Source organism: Nicotiana attenuata, unplaced genomic scaffold (assembly GCF_001879085.1).
Source record: "Nicotiana attenuata strain UT unplaced genomic scaffold, NIATTr2, whole genome shotgun sequence".
Lineage (NCBI taxonomy): Eukaryota > Viridiplantae > Streptophyta > Magnoliopsida > Solanales > Solanaceae > Nicotiana > Nicotiana attenuata.
The window spans coordinates 95,640-115,445 of NW_017670310.1; the positions used below are offsets into that span (position 1 = coordinate 95,640).

At 38.1% G+C, this 19,806-nt stretch overlaps 2 protein-coding genes and 1 non-coding gene across 3 annotated transcripts in view; 1 reads left to right on the plus strand and 2 right to left on the minus strand.

Moving 5' to 3' along the window:
• Nucleotides 1-3,580: 3,580 nt before the first annotated feature.
• LOC109237610 (phospholipase D gamma 1-like) lies at nucleotides 3,581-11,018 on the plus strand. The gene is made up of 10 exons (XM_019403929.1): nucleotides 3,581-5,576; nucleotides 6,331-6,447; nucleotides 7,053-7,247; nucleotides 7,386-7,634; nucleotides 7,728-7,796; nucleotides 7,871-8,018; nucleotides 8,271-8,419; nucleotides 8,788-8,952; nucleotides 9,239-9,436; nucleotides 10,203-11,018. The coding sequence occupies exons 1-10, from the start codon at nucleotides 3,882-3,884 to the stop codon at nucleotides 10,494-10,496; spliced, it is 3,279 nt and encodes a 1,092-aa protein (XP_019259474.1). The 5' UTR covers nucleotides 3,581-3,881; the 3' UTR covers nucleotides 10,497-11,018.
• A 147-nt stretch (nucleotides 11,019-11,165) lies between these two features.
• Nucleotides 11,166-11,246, minus strand: TRNAL-AAG. Its single transcript has one exon. It is a non-coding gene; the product is annotated as a tRNA-Leu (tRNA).
• Nucleotides 11,247-16,725: 5,479 nt separating this feature from the next.
• Nucleotides 16,726-19,806, minus strand: part of LOC109237611 (ATPase GET3-like) — a 9,459-nt gene continuing 6,378 nt past the window's right edge. Inside the window, exons 3-7 of the mRNA XM_019403930.1 lie at nucleotides 19,294-19,444; nucleotides 18,975-19,085; nucleotides 17,782-17,920; nucleotides 17,554-17,669; nucleotides 16,726-17,278 (exon numbers count right to left, since the gene is read on the minus strand). Of these exons, the coding sequence (XP_019259475.1) occupies nucleotides 17,096-17,278; nucleotides 17,554-17,669; nucleotides 17,782-17,920; nucleotides 18,975-19,085; nucleotides 19,294-19,444 (700 nt within the window). The 3' untranslated portion in view covers nucleotides 16,726-17,095. The remainder of the gene's footprint in view (nucleotides 17,279-17,553; nucleotides 17,670-17,781; nucleotides 17,921-18,974; nucleotides 19,086-19,293; nucleotides 19,445-19,806) is intronic.

Sequence of the window (19,806 nt, forward strand, 5' to 3'; positions counted from 1 at the left end):
TGATCTTCATCAATTCCCCACCCAATTCTTGCCTAAACCCTTGAAGATTTTCAAGTAAAGTTGCTAGGCCTTCACCCCAAGAGGTAAGAACTTGAGCCCTAACCTTTGGTTTCGAAATTCACACTAGAATGAGTAATTAGCTTGTGGGTTCATGGGCATAAAAATGGATTTTTCTTGCATGCATAAAAGATAATAGGGTATGGGGAGGTTGTGAACTAAAAAGGTAGCTATTGGGGTGTAAGATGATGAAAATCTCTCACAAAAGGGTCCTAAAATTCACAATGCACACTTAGTGCTTGATAATATGCTCAAATGAGCTAGAATCTTAATCATGTCTCTAATTCTTGGTTCAATTTGTAATTCCCATAAAATAGATTGAAGTTGCTAAGAGTCCCGGAATTTTGTAAGAATTTAAGGAAAGCTCTATTGAGGTATGTATGGCTAAAACCCCCTCTTATTAGAAATTGAGCTCCGTTGGTGTATGTGCAAATATGGTTAGACTGAAATTGGATTGATGAATTGATTGTTATCTCACATGAATTGGTTTTGCAACTATTTATACGTGAAAGGTGTGCCTCAATGTGTTCAATATACTATTCTTGATAATTTAAAGATGTGCGAAGAATATAAACCATGTATTGGAATGCCTAGACCTCAAGTCAAGATTAAACTGAGATTGTCATACCAACTATGTGAAATCTTATCTGTGCTTGCAACTTGAATCTCTCTTGTATGTGCCTATTATCCTAAATTGCAAGGTTAGTATTGAAAGTGAACATGATGTGATAATTGTGGCCCGAAGTGCCTATGAATTGATATATGTTAAATAAAGATTGAAACGAGATGATTAATGAGAAAGGAACAACGCCTTGATAAGGCGGCCAAGCCGATCGGGCCGTGATCGGATGCCATGCCGCACACATGGTGGTATTGTGCTGATATTGAATTCCGGAAAAAGAGAATGAGATTGTGATTGAGGTATATGTCTCGAATGAGGCAACCTAGCCGATCGGGTCGTGATCGGACTCCGCTCAAGATAGCGGTGGTATTGCGAATAATGATGAACAGTATGAAATGCCCCAAACTAAAGCTATGGAAATTATGTGAAACTTATATGATTCTTTTATTTGATGATGTGGTGATCGTTTAAGGCTTTTGATTTACACTTGTGATTTCCTTATTCTTTTATGATAGTTCTTTCTAATCAGATGGTGTTTAGTTATACATACTAGTACTATTCCATGGTACTAACGTCCCTTTTACCGGGGGCGCTACATCTTTCAATGGATCTAGGTGGCTCCATAGCGGACAGTGCCGATCGTAGATAGCGGAGCATCCTCCATTCAGCAATCTTGGTGAGCCCCTCTTCTTTCAGGGGTGATGCAGTATGTATTTTGTTATAGATTTCCACTTTTGAGGTATAGCCGGGGCCTTGTTGCCGGCGTTATGATAACTGTCTTTTGTATCTTTAGAGGCTCCGTAGACGTTTGTGTGGGTTATGTACGGGCGTTGGATGGGTCAATGAACTGTGTTGTAATTCTGAACTCTAGTTCTTCTAAACTGTAACTGTACGAAATCTTGAAACCTTAACCATGGTTTAAGGTTTGTGATATGAAATGAACTAACAATGTTGAATGTATGATCTTTCCTATTGACTAAATAAACAAAAACATGGTTTCCTTAATCGTATTGAGTTGGGTAGAAAGTATTAAAAAGGCTTGCTCAGTTGGGTTCACTCGATTGAGCGTCGGTCGCGCCTCCCGAGGTTGGGGCGTGACATTTATTGTTTGAAATTGGTTTCTATAATTTTATTTGACCTTTTTTAGTATTATTTGATTATATTTGAGTCGGTTGGAGGTGATTTCTAAAGGAAAGGCGATTTTAGAGGGTTGATTTGTCTTGCAAAGGTAAGTATCTTGCATAATATTGGTTTGAGGGAATAATTCTTAGGATATGACCTTATTTGCTTAATTAAAATGTGTGAGAAGCAATGTATATGCGAGGTGGCGAGCGTATATGCGGGTGCTATAGGTTCGCGTCCAGGTTGGACTTTAGGCTTTCATTATACCTTGTTTGGTCGTGTGCCTTCCATGATTTATGTTGAAACCAATTGTATGACTAGGTGAGCTTATTCTATCATACTAGTAGCCATATTTAGAATTACTACATCTTAATTGTCCAAGATGGGCTATACGTGAAATTGTTGATGTACTTGATTTAGCCGTAGTCATGCTTTATATCCTGAGCACATATTCTCCATCTTTATTTATTTTGTCCTTATGCATCTTATTGATTATTTGTGACTGTATGCATCCTTGGAGATGAGATATTAGTTCGAATAGTTATGATTATGGCACATTTGGGCATGTTAAGCGGATTGATATGGATATAGCACGAGGTTTCTACCGTCCGATAGTTGTGATATACTATTATTTCGGCACAAGGTCTTTGCCATGCATTGGATGCTCTGTTTACCTTCTATTCAGTGTGTGGATATGGAATTATGGATCCATCCCCCTAGGGTCACCCTCTGATATTTCTCTCTTGATAACGTACACGCATGTTGTGAGAAATTATGGACTTCTAGTTGATTCTGTGGAAGCCAATGTAGTGAGTTTTGAGCATAAGAATGAAATCTTTGACCATTCAAGTGAATCTTTTATACCATGTCATGCATACTATATACTTTCTATATGTTTGCCTTCTAACATACTACTTGATGCCTTTGTTACATGCATTAGACTTGATATACGAGATAGAACAATCCATGTCGAGTTGATAACAAAGGAAAGAACAATACTATTGAGATCTACAGAATGTTTTTGCTTGGCTGCGTATATTATGTGTGGCAGGAGAGGAACAATAGAGTTTTCCAGAGGAAGTTAAGAACAACCAAGCTTATTATTCAAGATGTGCTCTTTAGGGGTAGTTTGAGGCCTAAGTTAGCTAAGAAATTAGAAGAGTTAGACTTCTATCCTAGCTATCTGTATATACTAGGGATGAATTATGAGTTAGTAGTTCATATATCACATGGGCTTCATGTCTTGTAGTAGGCCTTAAGTTTTTTTTAGAGTTGTACATACTTCCAATTGGTAATAAAGTTCCTTAATTACCAATAAAAAGAATAATAAGCTTAAAAGAAGAGTAGAGAGAATTATCTTTTTTATTTTGTTTCTTTTCCAATTTTATTTCCCACTTCCTATTTGTATGTATGGATAAACTTCAAGATGAAAGATTAAATGCATATACAATACAAAATTAAAATAAAACAAGTTATTTTCTTTCAAGAAATCGAAAAAGCATGTACCATCAAGGGGAGTGGTCGGATGAATATAATTTCGCTATCCAATAAATGTTTGAGTTCAAGTATTTGAAATGGCAAAATACCTAATACCTTTAATTGGTCCTACACGAGGTGGATCGAATGTACATGTATATTATAGAAAGGCATGAGTTACAATTCAAAACCTCATGGGATGTATGTGATTATTTGTAAAATAAAATGTTGCATTAGAATTTAGGGATCTGCATGGCGCATAGTTAAAGATGTTGGTTTGATCTCCCTCCCCATTTTCTCATTATTCATACACGTACACATTTTCCGACACATGCAGTGGACGATTGTTGGTATCCATCTGATCCTCTGTAAATCTTCTTTCTCTTCTTCTTTAAAGGGACCTCTAAAGGTACTTTATTTCTTTGACAATCTCTTTTAATTACTATAATTCCTTCGATTGAAGGATCCTATTTGGTATTTTCTTCTTCTTTAATTTGCATGATCAATGTCATTTCTTTCCTTTTGGAAAAGCCAAGGCTTGATCAGTTTGCATGTTTATGTATCCCAAAAGCATAAGTATAATTCAGTCTGATTTACTACATTAATGGATAATAACAAGTCTTCTTCACCAACATATCCATATAACACAGCTCCTCCACCTTCTACAAATAATCAACCGTGTCCTTCCACTTTAAATTCTGGATCCGTCTCTACATATCCTCCTCCTGGTTCCATTCCATACCCATATCCCCAATACATTCATTACCATCCACCATTTTACACTACTCAACATTCTGGTCACTTTAACCACCATTATCCACCAGAATCAGCACTTAGACCCCACCAAAATAATATCCCTTTAGACTATAGTAATTATCCCTCACCATCACATGTAATTGGCCCTTCTCCTTATATATTCCATGCATATCACCCTCCTCAAATAATTTCTCCTAGACCTTTTCTTCAACAGCAAGGGAGTTTTGAGTATGGTTCATCTCAAAGTCCATTAAAGAGACAACCATCCAAAGGCCATAATCAATCTCCTAGCCTTCAGCATCAAGATAGTTTATCATCTGTTAGTAGTACCGGGGCGAGTAGTTTATCACCTGTAAATAGTTCTGTGGCTAGCTCTGATCATTGTAAAAATGAGCCTTCTTCTATAGATGATCACCTATCAAATGTTCATTTGTATGATAATCATACTCCTGCCCCTGCATTAGCATCAGTTCCTAATGTCACTGCAACATATAACTTAGGACCAAGAGCTGTAGTGACTAACTATAATGTCCAAGGAACTATATATGGACATCCTAATTCCTCATTCTCAAAGAGTGAGGCATCTTCTGTTGTCCAATTCGAGTCGTCTTCTAAACCAACTCATTCAAGAACAAGTAGTGGTGAACTACAAAATAATTGGGGTATGCAAGTTATGCCATTTATGCCTTCTAAAAAAGTTTTGCTCTTACATGGGAATCTTGATATTTGGGTATGTGAAGCAAGAAACCTCCCAAACTTGGACATGTTTCACAAGACCATAGGGGATATGTTTAACAAAATGGGGAGAAAGATTGATGGGAACTTATGTAACATGACAAGCGATCCATACGTGTCAATTACAGTAGCAGGTGCAGTTATCGGGCGTACTTATGTCATAAACAATAATGAAAATCCAGTGTGGATGCAACATTTTAATGTACCTGTAGCACATTATGCTGCTGAAGTACAATTTCTTGTAAAGGATAATGATATGGTAGGTTCACAGCTTATAGGGACCGTAGCAGTCCCAGTGGATCATATATATGGAGGTGGGAAAATTGAAGGGTTCTTTCCAATCTTGAACAATGGAAAACCTTGCAAGGCCGGAGCTGTTTTAAGGCTATCGATTCAGTATTACCCGATGGATCAATTAAGCTTTTACCACCATGGAGTTGGAGCAGGTCCGGAGTATTATGGGGTTCCCGGGACTTATTTTCCGCTTAGGATGGGTGGATCAGTTACTCTTTATCAGGATGCTCATGTGCCTGATGGATGTCTTCCAAATTTGAAGCTTGATAATGGGATGCAACATGTACATGGAAAGTGCTGGCGCGACATATTTGATGCGATATGTCAAGCTCGACGATTGATATACATTACTGGATGGTCAGTGTGGCATAAAGTGAGACTGGTTAGAGATGATGATACTGTAGAATCTAGCTCTCTTGGGGAACTTCTGAAGTCAAAATCACAAGAAGGAGTGAGAGTGTTGCTTCTCGTGTGGGATGACCCTACTTCAAGAAGCATCCTTGGCTACAAAACGGTAAATAAATGTATTTGTGAGGAACTGCTAATTTTTTTTAGGTGTAGCAATTGCATATTCAAGAATCTTCGTGGGACTCGAATGAATCTGTGTCTTAGGTTGTTGTTCGCAAGGATTTTTTAATGGTTTGAAATAGATTTCTTCAGTTACCCTTTTTCTTTTCAGATGATGGTGCAAAGTCTTAGAAGTACATATCTGTGTATTCACATTCACATACATACTATCTGCTATCTGCTCTTTGTTAATTGATTGCCAATGGTCACATTCATAGGCACTTTGATTGTAGTAAATTGACAGCTAATTTAAACTACAAAGAAGAATGAGTTTCATGGTTGAGTCTTTAAAATTTGTTGCATCAACTAATACAGCTGGAATGAATCCATTCATCAATTTTGCAAGATTGCTTGTAATTCTATCACATCTAAGGATGATGCATTTGTTAATATTCATTCATTCCAATGGGATGAACTAATGATGCACCTTTTCAGGATTTACTTAATTATGCAATATATTAGGACACTGAGGGTCTATCAGAAACAGCCTCTCTACCTTCACAATGTAGGGGTAAGGCCTGCGTACACACTAGCTTCCTCAGACCTCACTTGTGGGATTACACTGGGTTTGTTGTTGTTGTTAATATATTAGGCCTCTTTGATATTTTTGATTCATGTGAACTTGGCGGCATTTGGGTTGATGTTCTTCTGTCAACTTAATGTAGCTTTAGTTTTTTATGATTTAAGTTTGAAACAACCAGGACGGCGTAATGCAAACCCACGATGAAGAGACCTGTCGCTTTTTCAAGCATTCATCTGTGCAAGTGTTGCTTTGTCCTCGTGTGGCAGGAAAACGTCATAGCTGGGCTAAGCAGAGGGTATGTTAGTTATATTGTTACTTTTGATAGTCATTTTGGCAATGTACAGCATCTGTTTTAGCATAATTTGTGGCATTTTGGGAAAATTCTCAGTTCTTTAGGGAGCTTATTTGAAATCAGAAGAGCTGCAAGCTTGAATGTTGAATTGTTGATGTTTAAAATCTTCCGCTATTCTTAAAACATTTGTAGATTCATATTTGGTACCTATATATTCTCCTTATTTCCAATCCTTACTCCATGGGCGGATGAATTTCCTGCGAGCTATTGTCAATGATAGTCTCTCAACAAAAATAGTATGATCAAACACCAATGCTTCTTTAACTTTACTTTCCTGCCTTTCTTCTATGTTTCTTTTCTAAAACATCCAAGTGCTAAACAGTGAGGATGTGTGTAGACGTAGTAGAAAAGCCTTGTCGACTATGTATTGCGTGATAAGCCATTTGACTTAAGAGTTTAAAACTGCAACTCTTTCCTAATGAGGCATGTAGACACTTTTCTTCAGTATAAGAAGTTTATATCCTGGTGTCGTTCTTCCAGATACTACTCAATCTAAGTATGCTGTTTGAAATTTCCATAAGACTAATGTCTTATAAATTGGTACTCAGGAAGTTGGAGTGATTTATACACATCATCAGAAAACCGTGATAGTGGATGCTGATGCTGGAAATAACCGAAGAAAAATCATAGCATTTGTGGGAGGACTTGACTTGTGCGATGGGCGATATGATACTCCAGAACATCCTATATTTAGAACACTGCAGACAGTGCACTCAGATGACTATCATAATCCCACTTATACAGTAACTTCATATCCTTGCTATCACTTGGCTTGTTTATGAATATATTTGGTTAGGAATTGTTCATTTGGTTCTCGACTTTCCACATTTATAATATTTTTGTGTTTCTTAGAAAGTAATCCATCTGAATTGACTTAACAGGGGAGTACTACTGGTTGTCCAAGAGAACCATGGCATGACTTGCACTGTAAAATCGATGGTCCAGCAGCATATGATGTTCTGACCAATTTCGAGGAACGCTGGTTGAAGGCTTCGAAGCCCCAGGGTATCAGAAAGTCTAAGAAATATGATGATTCTTTGCTCCGAATAGAAAGAATGGCTGAAATTCTTGGTATTTCTGAGACTTCATCTACGAGCAGCAGCACCGATCCTGATAATTGGCACGTGCAGGCGAGTTATTAACTTAGTATCAACAGCTTTAGAGATTTAATTGGAGGACTAGCATTGGTCTTATGGATACATTTTCTTTCCTTTCTTACACAGATCTTGCGCTCTATTGACTCAAATTCAGTCAAAGGCTTTCCCAAGGATCCTAAAGAAGCTACAATGAAGGTGAGAAAGATAGCTGGAGAAGGGGGTGTCACATATATTTTATTTACAGTTATATTCCTTTTTTAATCTTGCAGAACCTGGTATGTGGAAAAAATGTACTTATTGACATGAGTATCCACACAGCATATGTGAAAGCCATTCGTGCTGCGCAACATTTCATTTACATTGAAAATCAGTACTTCATTGGTTCCTCATACAATTGGAGTCAATATAATGATGTTGGTAAGAAACTGTTCTTTCTCTGTGTAAAGCACTGTAATCAAATGTCACCCTATGATGAATAAGTAGACCTAAGATAAATGTCAATTCTTGTAGGCAAGCCTATCGCGTATGGTTTTGAGATCTTATCATTCCAGCCATATTTGCATCTTTGTTTGGTTAACATATGTTGGAAGAATGACATAATACTTTAAAGACTCCTCATTCTTCTGTCGCCTTAGCATTTCAGATACCTGAGCATTCTGTTTTATGCAGGTGCCAATAATCTGATTCCAATGGAAATCGCACTTAAAATTTGCGAAAAGATAAGAGCACATCAAAGGTTTGCAGCATATATTGTCATCCCAATGTGGCCAGAGGGTGATCCAACTGGCGCTGCTACACAGAGAATTCTTTTTTGGCAGGTAAAAACTACCTAAAATGCTAAGTTGGTTATGAAGAATCTGTTGGGATCGAAATAACATGGTGCATGCAGAAACTAACAATACAAAGCTTGGTGGATAATCAATCAGACGACAAAAGAAAAATATACTAAACTAAGCATAAAGTTTATAATGGTTTGGTCAATTGATCATAAAACTAATATAAAAGAAGAAAAACTATCGAGAGAAAAAGCAGAGATCCTTAATCCAAGAAAAGGATAAGACATATTAAGGAGATTTAGTCCTTTTAGGAGTCTTCTTCCATTCCTTCAAGAAAGAGAGTCCTAATAGATTAGAAATTCAGGCAAATCCTAACAGAATTTTTTTGCTAATTGTAATAATTTGTGCAGCATAAGACAATGCAAATGATGTATGAAACTATTTACAAGTGTTTAGTGGAGGTTGGACTCGAGGATGCTTTCTCGCCACAAGATTATTTGAACTTCTTCTGTCTTGGTAACCGTGAGGCGGATGAAGGGGAAAATGAGAATGCCGGTGCTGCTAACACTCCCCAGGTACGTCCCTTCTCTGACAAAAGAACCAAAACAATCCCAAAATTCAATCTACTTTTGGAATTCTCTCTTTTTTCTTTACTTTGCTCATCTCTTCTTGCCTAAACGCACCATCGCAAGATGGAACCTTTGCTTATGCTTTTCTTTGAAGGATAAGTCTTCATAAACCACCTAGTATTAGGAGCTTTGCCTTTTAGTTTTCTCCTGTATTTGTTGTCAAACTCTCTACCTAGACTCTAGCTAGCATACTTCACATTGTTAATCACATGGTTTATATATGATGTTTCAGGCACTGAGTAGAAAATACAGAAGATTTATGATATATGTTCATTCCAAAGGAATGATTGTGGATGATGAGTATGTCATATTGGGATCCGCAAACATCAACCAACGCTCGCTAGAGGGCACTAGAGACACAGAGATAGCAATGGGGGCATATCAACCTCATCATACATGGGCAAGAAAACAGTCAAGTCCCGGTGGACAGGTAATCCTTTAGCAAAAGTCTATATATGAACTGAATAATTTAGTTGAAATATCAAATCCTGGAGAAACTGTGTTATGAACTTTGAAATTCTTCTCCCTTTTTTAGTGCTAGCTAATACTGTAAGAGCTGATCCCTCACCCCTCTAACCCACATGCCTAAAGAAAAAAGAACATAAGAGAAGCTATTACTTAAGTCTTAACTTCTGTACCGTTTTAGGAGACTCCAATTTGAGAACTAATTGAGAAAATAACATATGAAAAACTAGCTTAATCTGAGATTTCCAACTCCATTTACCAATTATAGATGTATTTTAACTTTCAAAATTTTTACTTTCTAGTCTGTGCCAACCCCATATCTGCTAAACAAAAAAAATAATCAACTTCTGTAACAAATATTCAAAGTTGTATGCACAATACACTGGGGGAAGCCAAACGTTCATAGGAGAAAAACATCCAATATTAGCTAACTGGTTACAAGGATCATATAGTTTAAAAGCTAGATCGAGTTTTTAAAATGTGTTAATTGTGGATGAGGTTTCAATATAACTGATCTGTATATCCAAGGTCTATAACTGCTATTGATATTCGCGCAAAGCAATGCCTTTTGATATTTGGAACTTAGTTCAGGTTGCTCCATATCCCCAATGTGAACTTGACTCATTTTGTGTTAGATGGTTTTCGCTCAATGCTATCGTTTTATCTTTATTTTCGCTCAATGAAATCATCTGATCCTTTGTTATATCTTTGTGTAAATTTATCTTATGTAGATATATAGATATAGAATGTCTCTGTGGGCTGAGCATCTTGGAGTTGTTGATGACTACTTTACACGTCCCGAGACTCTAGAATGCGTAAGGCGTGTTAGATCAATGGGTGAAGCAAACTGGAAACAATTTGCATCTGATGAAGTAACTGAAATGAGAGGGCATCTCCTAAAGTACCCTGTTGAAGTTGATAGAAGAGGCAAGGTGAAGAATCTTCCAGGATTTGAAGAATTTCCAGATGTTGGTGGAGATATAATTGGATCATTCTTGGCCATTCAAGAAAATCTTACCATTTGAATTTCTCATTTCTTTCCTAACTTGTACTTAGAGACTACTAATAAGTGTGCGGGATTTGTGGAAGAGTCGGACCACATTGAGTCTATTGTATGCAGTCTTACTTTGCATTTCTAGAAAAGGTTGTTCCACAGCCTGAACCCGTGACGTCCTAGTCATATGGCGACAATTCTTACTGTGTGATGTGCCAAGGTTCCCTTTCATATATTAGGTGTCTCAAGAATGGAGGTGTGTGCCCATTTGTTGCTAAGAGTTAACATATAGAAAGAGGTAGAGAGGGTATCAAGGATGGAGTTTTTGTGTCCATTAAGTCATAACAGTTACATACAGAAAAAGAGGTACTGTGATGAGGTTGAGTATTTAGTAGCAAAAAATTGGTTAGTTATTTCATCCAAAGTTCCGTTTTTTTTTTTTAGTTAATTATTTGAGATCTGCTCAAGCTTACAAAGATTTATGAATTGGACTGTAAGTTGTACCATTCATTTTGAAGAAACTTAGTTCATGAGTCGCTGCTTTTATTTATGTTTGTGCACAAAGGCACGGGTGAGGGCTTTCTTTTCCCTTGAAGAAATTTGATCAGAAATTAAGTCAATTTTGGTCAAGAATGTGATGTATTAAACAATAGTGTAATTGAGAAACATGAAAAAGAATGGTGAAAAGAAAAACAGATTTTGTTGAGAGTGGGATTTGAACCCACGCCCTTTCGGACCAGAACCTTAATCTGGCGCCTTAGACCAACTCGGCCATCTCAACTCTTGTGCTAGTTTTTGTTTTGATCTCAATCTAATCACTAACTAATGATGTAACATAGCATAATGACCTAATATCAATTCACAATCAAATGAGATTTTTTATCCAACTTATATGTTGATATTTACCTTGTTATTATGTCGCGTCAATCTAGACCAGTTGATATATACTAGTACAAATATCGTAAAAGTCTTCGTACTTTTTAATTAAAAGAGAAAGAAGACCAAGATCATACAAAGATTTTCGTTACAAGAGGTAGTTTATGTAAGAGCAAGATGAACAAAGATGATTTTATTAAATGATGATGAGCTGATTATATACACAAACAAGTTACAGAGTCCTTGTGAGAAAGCTCTTTCTACAGTGATAACGAACCAGAAAACAAGGAGAATAAAATAACAAACTCCTCTGTTGGTGGAAACAAAATAACAACCTATGCAGTAAAACAAAGTAGAAACAGTAAATACAATAATATTACCATGCAGTAACAGTAACTTGTAATACACCCCCCTCAAGCTAGATGGTGTGCAACAACACCTAGCTTGGACAAATGGCGACGGGAGGAGTTTTTTGGAAGCGGTTTGGTGAGAGTATCAGCCAACTGGTCAGAACTAGGAATGTGCTTGAAGATAAGGCGCTTATCATTAACCTGTTGGCGAACATAGTGGAAGTCAACAGCTATATGCTTCATGCGGCTGTAAAGAATGTTGTTCTGACATAAGTAGGTGACACCAAGGTTGTCACAGAAAATTGTAGGTGCTGTGGGGATATGGACATGAAGTTCCTTGAGAAGATTTTTTACCCAAGTGATCTCATCAACGGCACTAGCAACAGCCCGGTACTCTGCTTCAGTAGACGAACGGGCAATGGTGCGTTGTTTTTTTGATGACCAACTAACTGGAGTAAAGCCAAGAAAAATAATATAACCTGTGGTGGAACTTCGATCAGTGAGGTCGTCGGCCCAGTCAGCATCAGAAAACACAGAGAGATTAAGATTGGTGCTTGGAGCAATTCGAAGGCCATAGTTAGCAGTATTTTTGAGATATCGAATGAGGCGTTTAACAGCCTTCCAGTGAGCTTCAGAGGGCGCATGCATAAATTGAGACAATTTGTTCACTGAGTAAGAAACATCAGGCCTAGTAAAAGACAAGTATTGTAGCTTGCCAATCACTTTCCTGTATTCAGTAGCATCATGAGATGGACTACCATCATTTAGCAGCAAACTTTAAGATGAACTCATGGGTGTGGAGACACCTTTGCAATTTTCCATCAGAAGATCATGGAGAAGGTCTGAAACATACTTCGCTTGTGACAGAAAAAGGCCTTTGGCATCTCGATGAACCTCAACCCCAAGAAAGTAAGATAAAGGACCCAAATCTTTAAGGGAAAAACGGGAAGCCAATGAAGAGATAACCTGATGAACTACTGAAGAGTTGCTTCCTGTAAGAATGATGCCGTCTACATAGACCAAAAGATACACAACACCATTAGAGTCATGGCGAACAAAGAGAGACGGATCCGAGTGAGACTTAATAAATCCCATGCAAAAGAGATATGATGTCAGTTCGTTGTACCAAGCACGAGGCGCTTGCTTGAGACCATAAATGGCATTACGCAAACGACAAACATGTGATGAATGGCCTGCATTTTCAAATCCAGGTGGTTGTTTCATAAAGACCTCTTCTTCAAGAGTGCCTTGTAAAAAGGCATTATTGGCGTCCAACTGATGTAAGGCCCAATTGTGCTGAACTGCAAGGGAAAGAACAATACGAATAGTTGTGGGCTTGACAACCGGACTGAATGTGCAGTGATAGTCAAGCCCGGGACGCTGAGTAAACCCCTTGGCAACCAAGCGAGCTTTGTACCTTTCAACCGAACCGTCAGCCTTCCTTTTGATCCTGTAAATCCACTTACAATCAACAACATTCTTGTTAGAATCTTGAGGAACCAATTCCCTCGTTTGATTTCGAACTAAAGCATCAAATTCAGCTTTCATAGCTGACCTCCACTCAGGGTGCTTTTGAGCTTGCTTAAAGGTATGAGGCGTAACATTGTCGGAAAGTTTAACAAGGTAATTGAATGGTTTCTTTGGGCAAAAAATATTATTTTGTGATCGGGTCATTGGACGGGGTGGAGGAGGTGGTGGGGGTGGAGGAATAGGAGTATGTAGAGGTGGTGAATTAGAAGGCAAGTCCGAGGGTTGTGCAGGAGAAACTGTACAAGCAAGTGGCAGGTTTTGGGTTTTGTTTCGGCGATAGTAGGTGATAAGGTTGGGGGCTAGAATATTTGAAGGGATAAGAGATTGAGATTGTTGCAAAGAAGCAGGGGAATGAGAAGGCAGAGAAAGAGAATTACCTGAATTCGTGGAATATGCATGATTCTGGCCGGAGGAGGTGGACTCACAAGTTTGGCCACTGGTACTTACGTCTTGAACTTGTATAGGAGATGGAAGTGCAGAAATATCAGGAGAAAGAGTTTTAATTTGAGATTGGGTAGGAGTGTCAGTAGCAATTTCCCACGTGAGATTAGAAAACTTATCTTTTATACGAGAAAATATTGTTTGAAAGGGAAAAATATTTTCAAAGAATTTTACATCTCGTGAGATATAAATTATAGAATGAACGGGATCAAAATATTGGTGTGCATAATGAGCCTGCGAAAAACCCAAATAGACACATGGAGTTGACCTAGGCTCGAGTTTATGTGTGGTGTAAGGCTTAAGACATGGGTAGCATAGACAACCAAAGGTTCTAATTGAGTCGTACTTAGGTGTGACACCAAATAATTTTTCAAATGGTGATTTATGCTTTAGAAGCGGTGTGGGTAGTCCATTGATTAAATAGGTTGCGTGTTGGCAGGCAAACGACCAAAAAATTGAAGGTAAGGATCATGTAAGAGTGTTTTGGCAGTTTCAACAATGTGCCTATGACGACGCTCGGCTATGGCCAGTCTTTGCGGTGTATAAGGAGGTGATACAAGGTGTTCAATTCCATTTTTTTGGAGATACGGGCCAAGACCTTTGTATTATCCTCCCCCATCAGTATAAAGAAAAACAATTTTTTTTTTTGAAAAAGTTTTCGATTAAGGCATGAATTTTGGGGAAATGTCGCGAACCTCATGTTTGTTTTTAATCGTGTACAACCAAATATATTTGGTGTACTGATCAATGAAAACACAGTAATATTGTTTTTTATCAATAGAAAGAACGGGTGATGGACCCCACAAATTAGAGACAAATAACTGAATGAAAATCGTTGAACTTTATTTGAACAACAAGAATTACGTAAAGTAAACTTGTCTGTTGATGAAACTGGCAGAGAAAATTTATTCAAAACAAAGTTCAGAATTCTTGAATGGGGATGACCAAGACGACGATGCCAAACACGACGAGGAACTGTTGTATTAGTGACTTGAACAGTAGGCTTGTTAACAGTGAAGTTCGGCCATTCGTAGAGTCCATTCCTATTCCGGCCGGATACCAGCGGAGTCCGCGTTTTCAAGTCCTTCACAAAGAAAGAAAAAGGGAAAAATTCAATCGAAGTTAAATTATCTTGACAAAATTTTGACACAGAAATAATATTTTGTTTGATAGAAGGTGCACACAAAGTGTCAGTTAGTTTAAAAGCTTTACTTGATGCAATTAATTCAGTAGAACCATGATGAGTAATTGGAATTTTTTTACCATCTCCCATAGCTATGCATTCCGAACCATTATATTCTTCAAGATTGGTAGGCTCTGTGGTGACATGATGAGTAGCACCGGAGTCGAGAATCCATTGGTTGGTTGCTGCTTATGTACCTGAAAGAAAATTTGCCTTGATTATGAGACTGTGACCTGCAAACATTTGCAGTGTGACCTTGTCTGTTGCATAACTGACAGCGAACAGGGGTATTGGTGGAATTGTTGTTTGTGTAACGCCCTTGAGCAGGAGCATTACCACGATTGTTGTAACGCCATTGTGAGTTGTTGTTGGGTCGACGAACAGTGCGGTTGCTGGAATTGGTGGATTTGTTGCGAGTTACCAAAGCAGCAGTAATCGAAGTGGTTTCCTTCTTCAATTCCTCATGTTTGAGAAAGAGCTCATGATCAATTAGTTTGGCATACAACTCCTCGTAAGAGCAATGGAATCTCTTGCTCGGATTGCAGCGGAAATCTCACAAAAATCTTGCCCTAGACCACTCAGAATTTTCACAATCAACTCATCGTTGGAGATTGAAGCACCGGCAGTGGCAAGCTCGTTGCAGAGAGAGCGCACTTCATGAAGATAATCGGCGACTGGACGAGAGTCCTTGGATAATCGTGCGAGCTGATTGCGAAGGCTAAAGACTCGCGTTTGGGACTTATTGGCATAAGCCATGTGAAGGGAGTCCCAGGCAAGTTTAGCAGTAGAGGCAGTAGCCACAGTTGTGGCTATCGTCGGATCGATAGAAGCCATTAGAGCATTCTGGATCAACTGATCTTGACGGAACCAAATGCTGTAGTTTGGATTCTCCACTTCTTTTTTTTAACCGTGGTTTCCGGGCATCGCTTTGCGAACCCGACTAGCTGTACCCACCGGGACCCGCTGTTTCAATGCGTGCACCACGGTTGGTTCCACGGGGCCCTGAAGACGCGGCCGGTTTGTAATGCCTCCAGTGGCCCTGCGGGGGCTCGAACTGGCGACCTGAAGGACTTTGTCCTCAGGCCTTTACCAGTTGAGCTACCCCTCAGGGTTATTCTCCACTTGTCTATCATTTTGTGTGATAGTTGTCGGAGGAGTGGGAGAGGAACCGTCAAGATGACCGAACAGATTGTGCCCACGCAAGAAAATGGAAATCTGAGCTTTCCATGTCGCAAAGTTATGGCTGCCAACAAGCTTTATCGGCAGTTGCGACACGGGATTGAACTGAACAATAACACTAGAATTGCTGCTAGTGGAGTCAGCATTTGTTACATTAGGGGCCATTTCAAGTGTGAGCCTGTGGTGGTAGTCAGAGGATCGAAAAAAAAACTCGTGAGAGTCAAGGAGACTGCTCAGATACCATGTAAGAGCAAGATGAACAAAAAGATAATTTTATTAAATAATGATGAGCTGATTATATACACAAACAAGTTACAGAGTTCTTGTGAGAAAGCTCCTTCTACAGTGATAACAAACCAGAAAACAAGGAGAATAAAATAACAAACTCCTCAAATAACAACCTATGCAGTAAAACAAAGTAGATACAGTAAATACAATAATGTTACAATGCAGTAACAGTAACTTCTAATAGTTTAAACTTAAAACAAAAGCAGTGCTAAAAGATCTATCCTTTAACCACTTTTTTGTTGGTTTTATTCCTCCAAGGAATAAAGGTAAACCTGAGGAATGCACCAGGCAATTACTAGGAGAATAACTTTTTCTTTCTCATTGCCCTTCACCAAGGATCTCTTTGGGATGATAAATGACTTAAACTCGGTACTTAGAATACTGCTTTCATATAACAGGAGTCATTGGTTCAATTCAAATACAATAATTAGTATCTAATCTAATTAACATGAACATCTTTTTCCAAGGTAAAGGATTTAGAAGCTATTGATCAGAGATCTTTAGTTACATCTTAGTCATCCATAAAAGACTAGAATATTATACTTCCCAACTGACTCTCCCACTTGAAAAGACATTACAATGGTCAAATTTACTTCATGAAATATTATGACCTGATTTATTGTCTTCTTGAAGGTTACATAAGAACTTCCCTTTTTTAAAAAATTTAAAAAAAAAATTCTACAATGGTTCTCTAAAAAAAAATGATTTTTATGACGCTGTTTCCTAAAAGTAAAAATAAATAAAATTGAAGGAAACAAAATGGCCTCCCTCCGCAAGGTCTTCTTACATTATACCTTGTTGTTGGCCTGCTCTAAGTTTTTCTAATTCTTCTTCAGCATCTTTCAACTGTTCTTTCAATGTGGCTATTCTCATTTCCAGCTCTTCCACTGAACCTCGAACAAGAGAAGGTTGATACGGTGTCAGAAAGCGATGTGAAAATGCTTTCAGAGCTTCAACACCACAAACCTATCAAAAAGTGAGAAACATCATTTATTGGACTGGAAACTCTTTGTGTTTCTTGAACAGGTTAGAAGACATCAACAACAACGACCCAGTAAAATCTCACTAGTGGGTTCTGGGGAGGGTAGTGTGTACGCAGACCTTACCCCTACCCCGAGGGGGTAGAGAGGCCGTTTCCGAGAGACCCTCCGCTCAATAAGAAGAAAGAACACGTCTTTTTTCTTTTTTGGGGTTCGGGGGTGGGGTGGACATCCAGGATATCTACAACAGCATCTTCAAACCTCTTGTGGCAGCAAAGGCAACTTGGTAATATTGAAGTCGTCATATAACATGTAGAATTGGTCCAAGTACTTTTGTTGCATCCGCATCCTAGCCTTTAGCAGCTTCGATTCAACAACTAAAAACAATCACAAGTTCCAACAATCAAATTTTCCCTCGTAGAAGAACAGCCATCATATAAAAATGTGAAAGAATCAACTAAACTACAGAAAAAAAATTGAGACTGGTACCTTCTTCATCGAAAAGCACTTGATTAATTATAATATTATGTGTATCAATCTCGAATTTAGTGAGTTCCTGAACAAGTCTTTCAGTCTCATATAGAGAGAGGAATTCAGGAATGCAAACACAAACGAATGTCGTCAAGTCCTGTGAAAACAAGTAGTGTTAATGATCATGATGGCTTGAAAGCACTCCAAAAGGTGCAAGTAAACAAAAAAAAAGAAGGAAATTTATTCAGCCATTCAGTAAGATTATCTGTAAGGAATTTTCCCCTGCTTTTCCCAGGACAAGTAATAGTTTTGCAGAAGCCAACAAATGGATTACCAGGGAACAGCAACAGACTACTCCACCTCCACAATTAAAACTAAAAGGCAAGGAGAACATATGTGTTGTGTTGTAAAGAAACTGCTCAGATAAATAGTTGCTAGAACCACTAACGAACTGTTCAAACTAAGTTTCTGCGAAAATGCAAGTGTTTGCAAAGAGGAAAAGAATGGGAACTAGACAGCACATCAGTTACATATCTGGCTTCCTGCAATTATGCGACTTCTAAAGCTATGGTGAATACTTCTAATGTTCTATTCAGGAATAGCAAAGGAATCTTCTTAACAGCAGATGGAGGAAATTCACGACTAGTCCTTAATCCCATTACTTCAGTTTTCAGTTAATATTGTACCCCCTTATAGTTATGGTCACGCAACTACAGAGACATTCATGCGAAAGTTGGAAAATTTCCTGTTCTTGTTCAAGCTAAATAGAACCTCTTCTGCCTCTGCCAACCCCCTTCATCAAAACAACACATCGAGAAAAAAGCTACATTTTGGTGGTTTTTCTTCTTTCAATTCTTCTTTCTTTTTTTTTCTTTTTTTTGGGGGGGGGGGGGGGGGTCTAGGTAGTGTAAAAAATGTCAAAGTAACGATACAAATGCTCAGTCATACAGAATTCTAGTGCTAACTGCTAAAGTCTCATCGACAAGTGTCACTACTTTCACTATGACATCTAAATAGTGCGGCTATACAATTAAATCTACCACAGCTTCCTGATTTTGTTGATGCTGCTTATTCAAACTTTTCACCAGTTTTCCCAGGTCCAAAAAGAAGATTCCCTGTACTTCACTAATTATTTACACTATGGTCAAGCAATCACAACATAAAAACAACTTCTTCATTATAAGGACGACCATTTCAAGGTAAAATCTTACTGGATCCTTGAACTGTCTGTTCACTTGTTCAATTATATCTTTCATGCCTTCAAGCTTGCCTAGGATTGCATCCTCACCAAATTCAGTGTCAACACCAAAGATTCGACTCATCTGCAATAGGCACATGATCTTTTAGTAAATTCTATCTGGCAGATGAAGATGAACGATCTTTTTGGGAACATTTCCAAATGATCCTTATCTAGCAAAAGTAGCCCCCCCCCCCCCCCCCCCAAAAAAAAAAAATCAAATCATCATATTAGAGGCTCAAAAGGAAGAAAATAGGAAAAGAAGTTCTTTCAGGCAAGGGGAAGGGATTTACCTGACTTATTACGCCGCCAAATTTATTCCTCAAACTCATCACTTTGTCAAGCCCCTTCTCTAGTGTAGATGGGAATTGTAATAACCGGAGAGTATGTCCAGTTGGAGCTGTATCAAATACTATGACAGAATAGTCCATTGTTTGCACCAATCTAGAAAGAAACAAATGCAAATGAACTTAAGTCTAACTGATAAAGAAAACACACCAGAAATATTAGCAAAAGCCCAGCACATTTCGTGGCCTTGAATGATCTACCAAATAGTAGCATCTAAGTACTATGAATGTACCATAAGTAAATGAATGTTGGGAATAGGGCTTTTTTTTTATAAGGTTGGGAATAGGGCATGTTAAAAGCATCTATAGTGATAATTGATAAAATAAATTTTTTAATAAGTCTATAGTGATAAATAATTTGGAATTACAGAAAAGAAAATAATTTTGGAATCCAAATTCGGACCTAGTGCAACTACAGAGCTCTTTTAATAAATACTATAACCCCCCCACCTTAATCTC

Excerpts from the sequence above, each read along its gene's own strand:
- LOC109237610 (XM_019403929.1), top strand. The coding sequence starts at position 3,882 with ATGGATAATAACAAGTCTTCTTCACCAACATATCCATATAACACAGCT. Across the intron at positions 5,577-6,330 it reads GCATCCTTGGCTACAAAACG|GACGGCGTAATGCAAACCCA; the intron begins GTAAATAAATGT and ends TGAAACAACCAG. Across the intron at positions 7,635-7,727 it reads CTGATAATTGGCACGTGCAG|ATCTTGCGCTCTATTGACTC; the intron begins GCGAGTTATTAA and ends TTTCTTACACAG.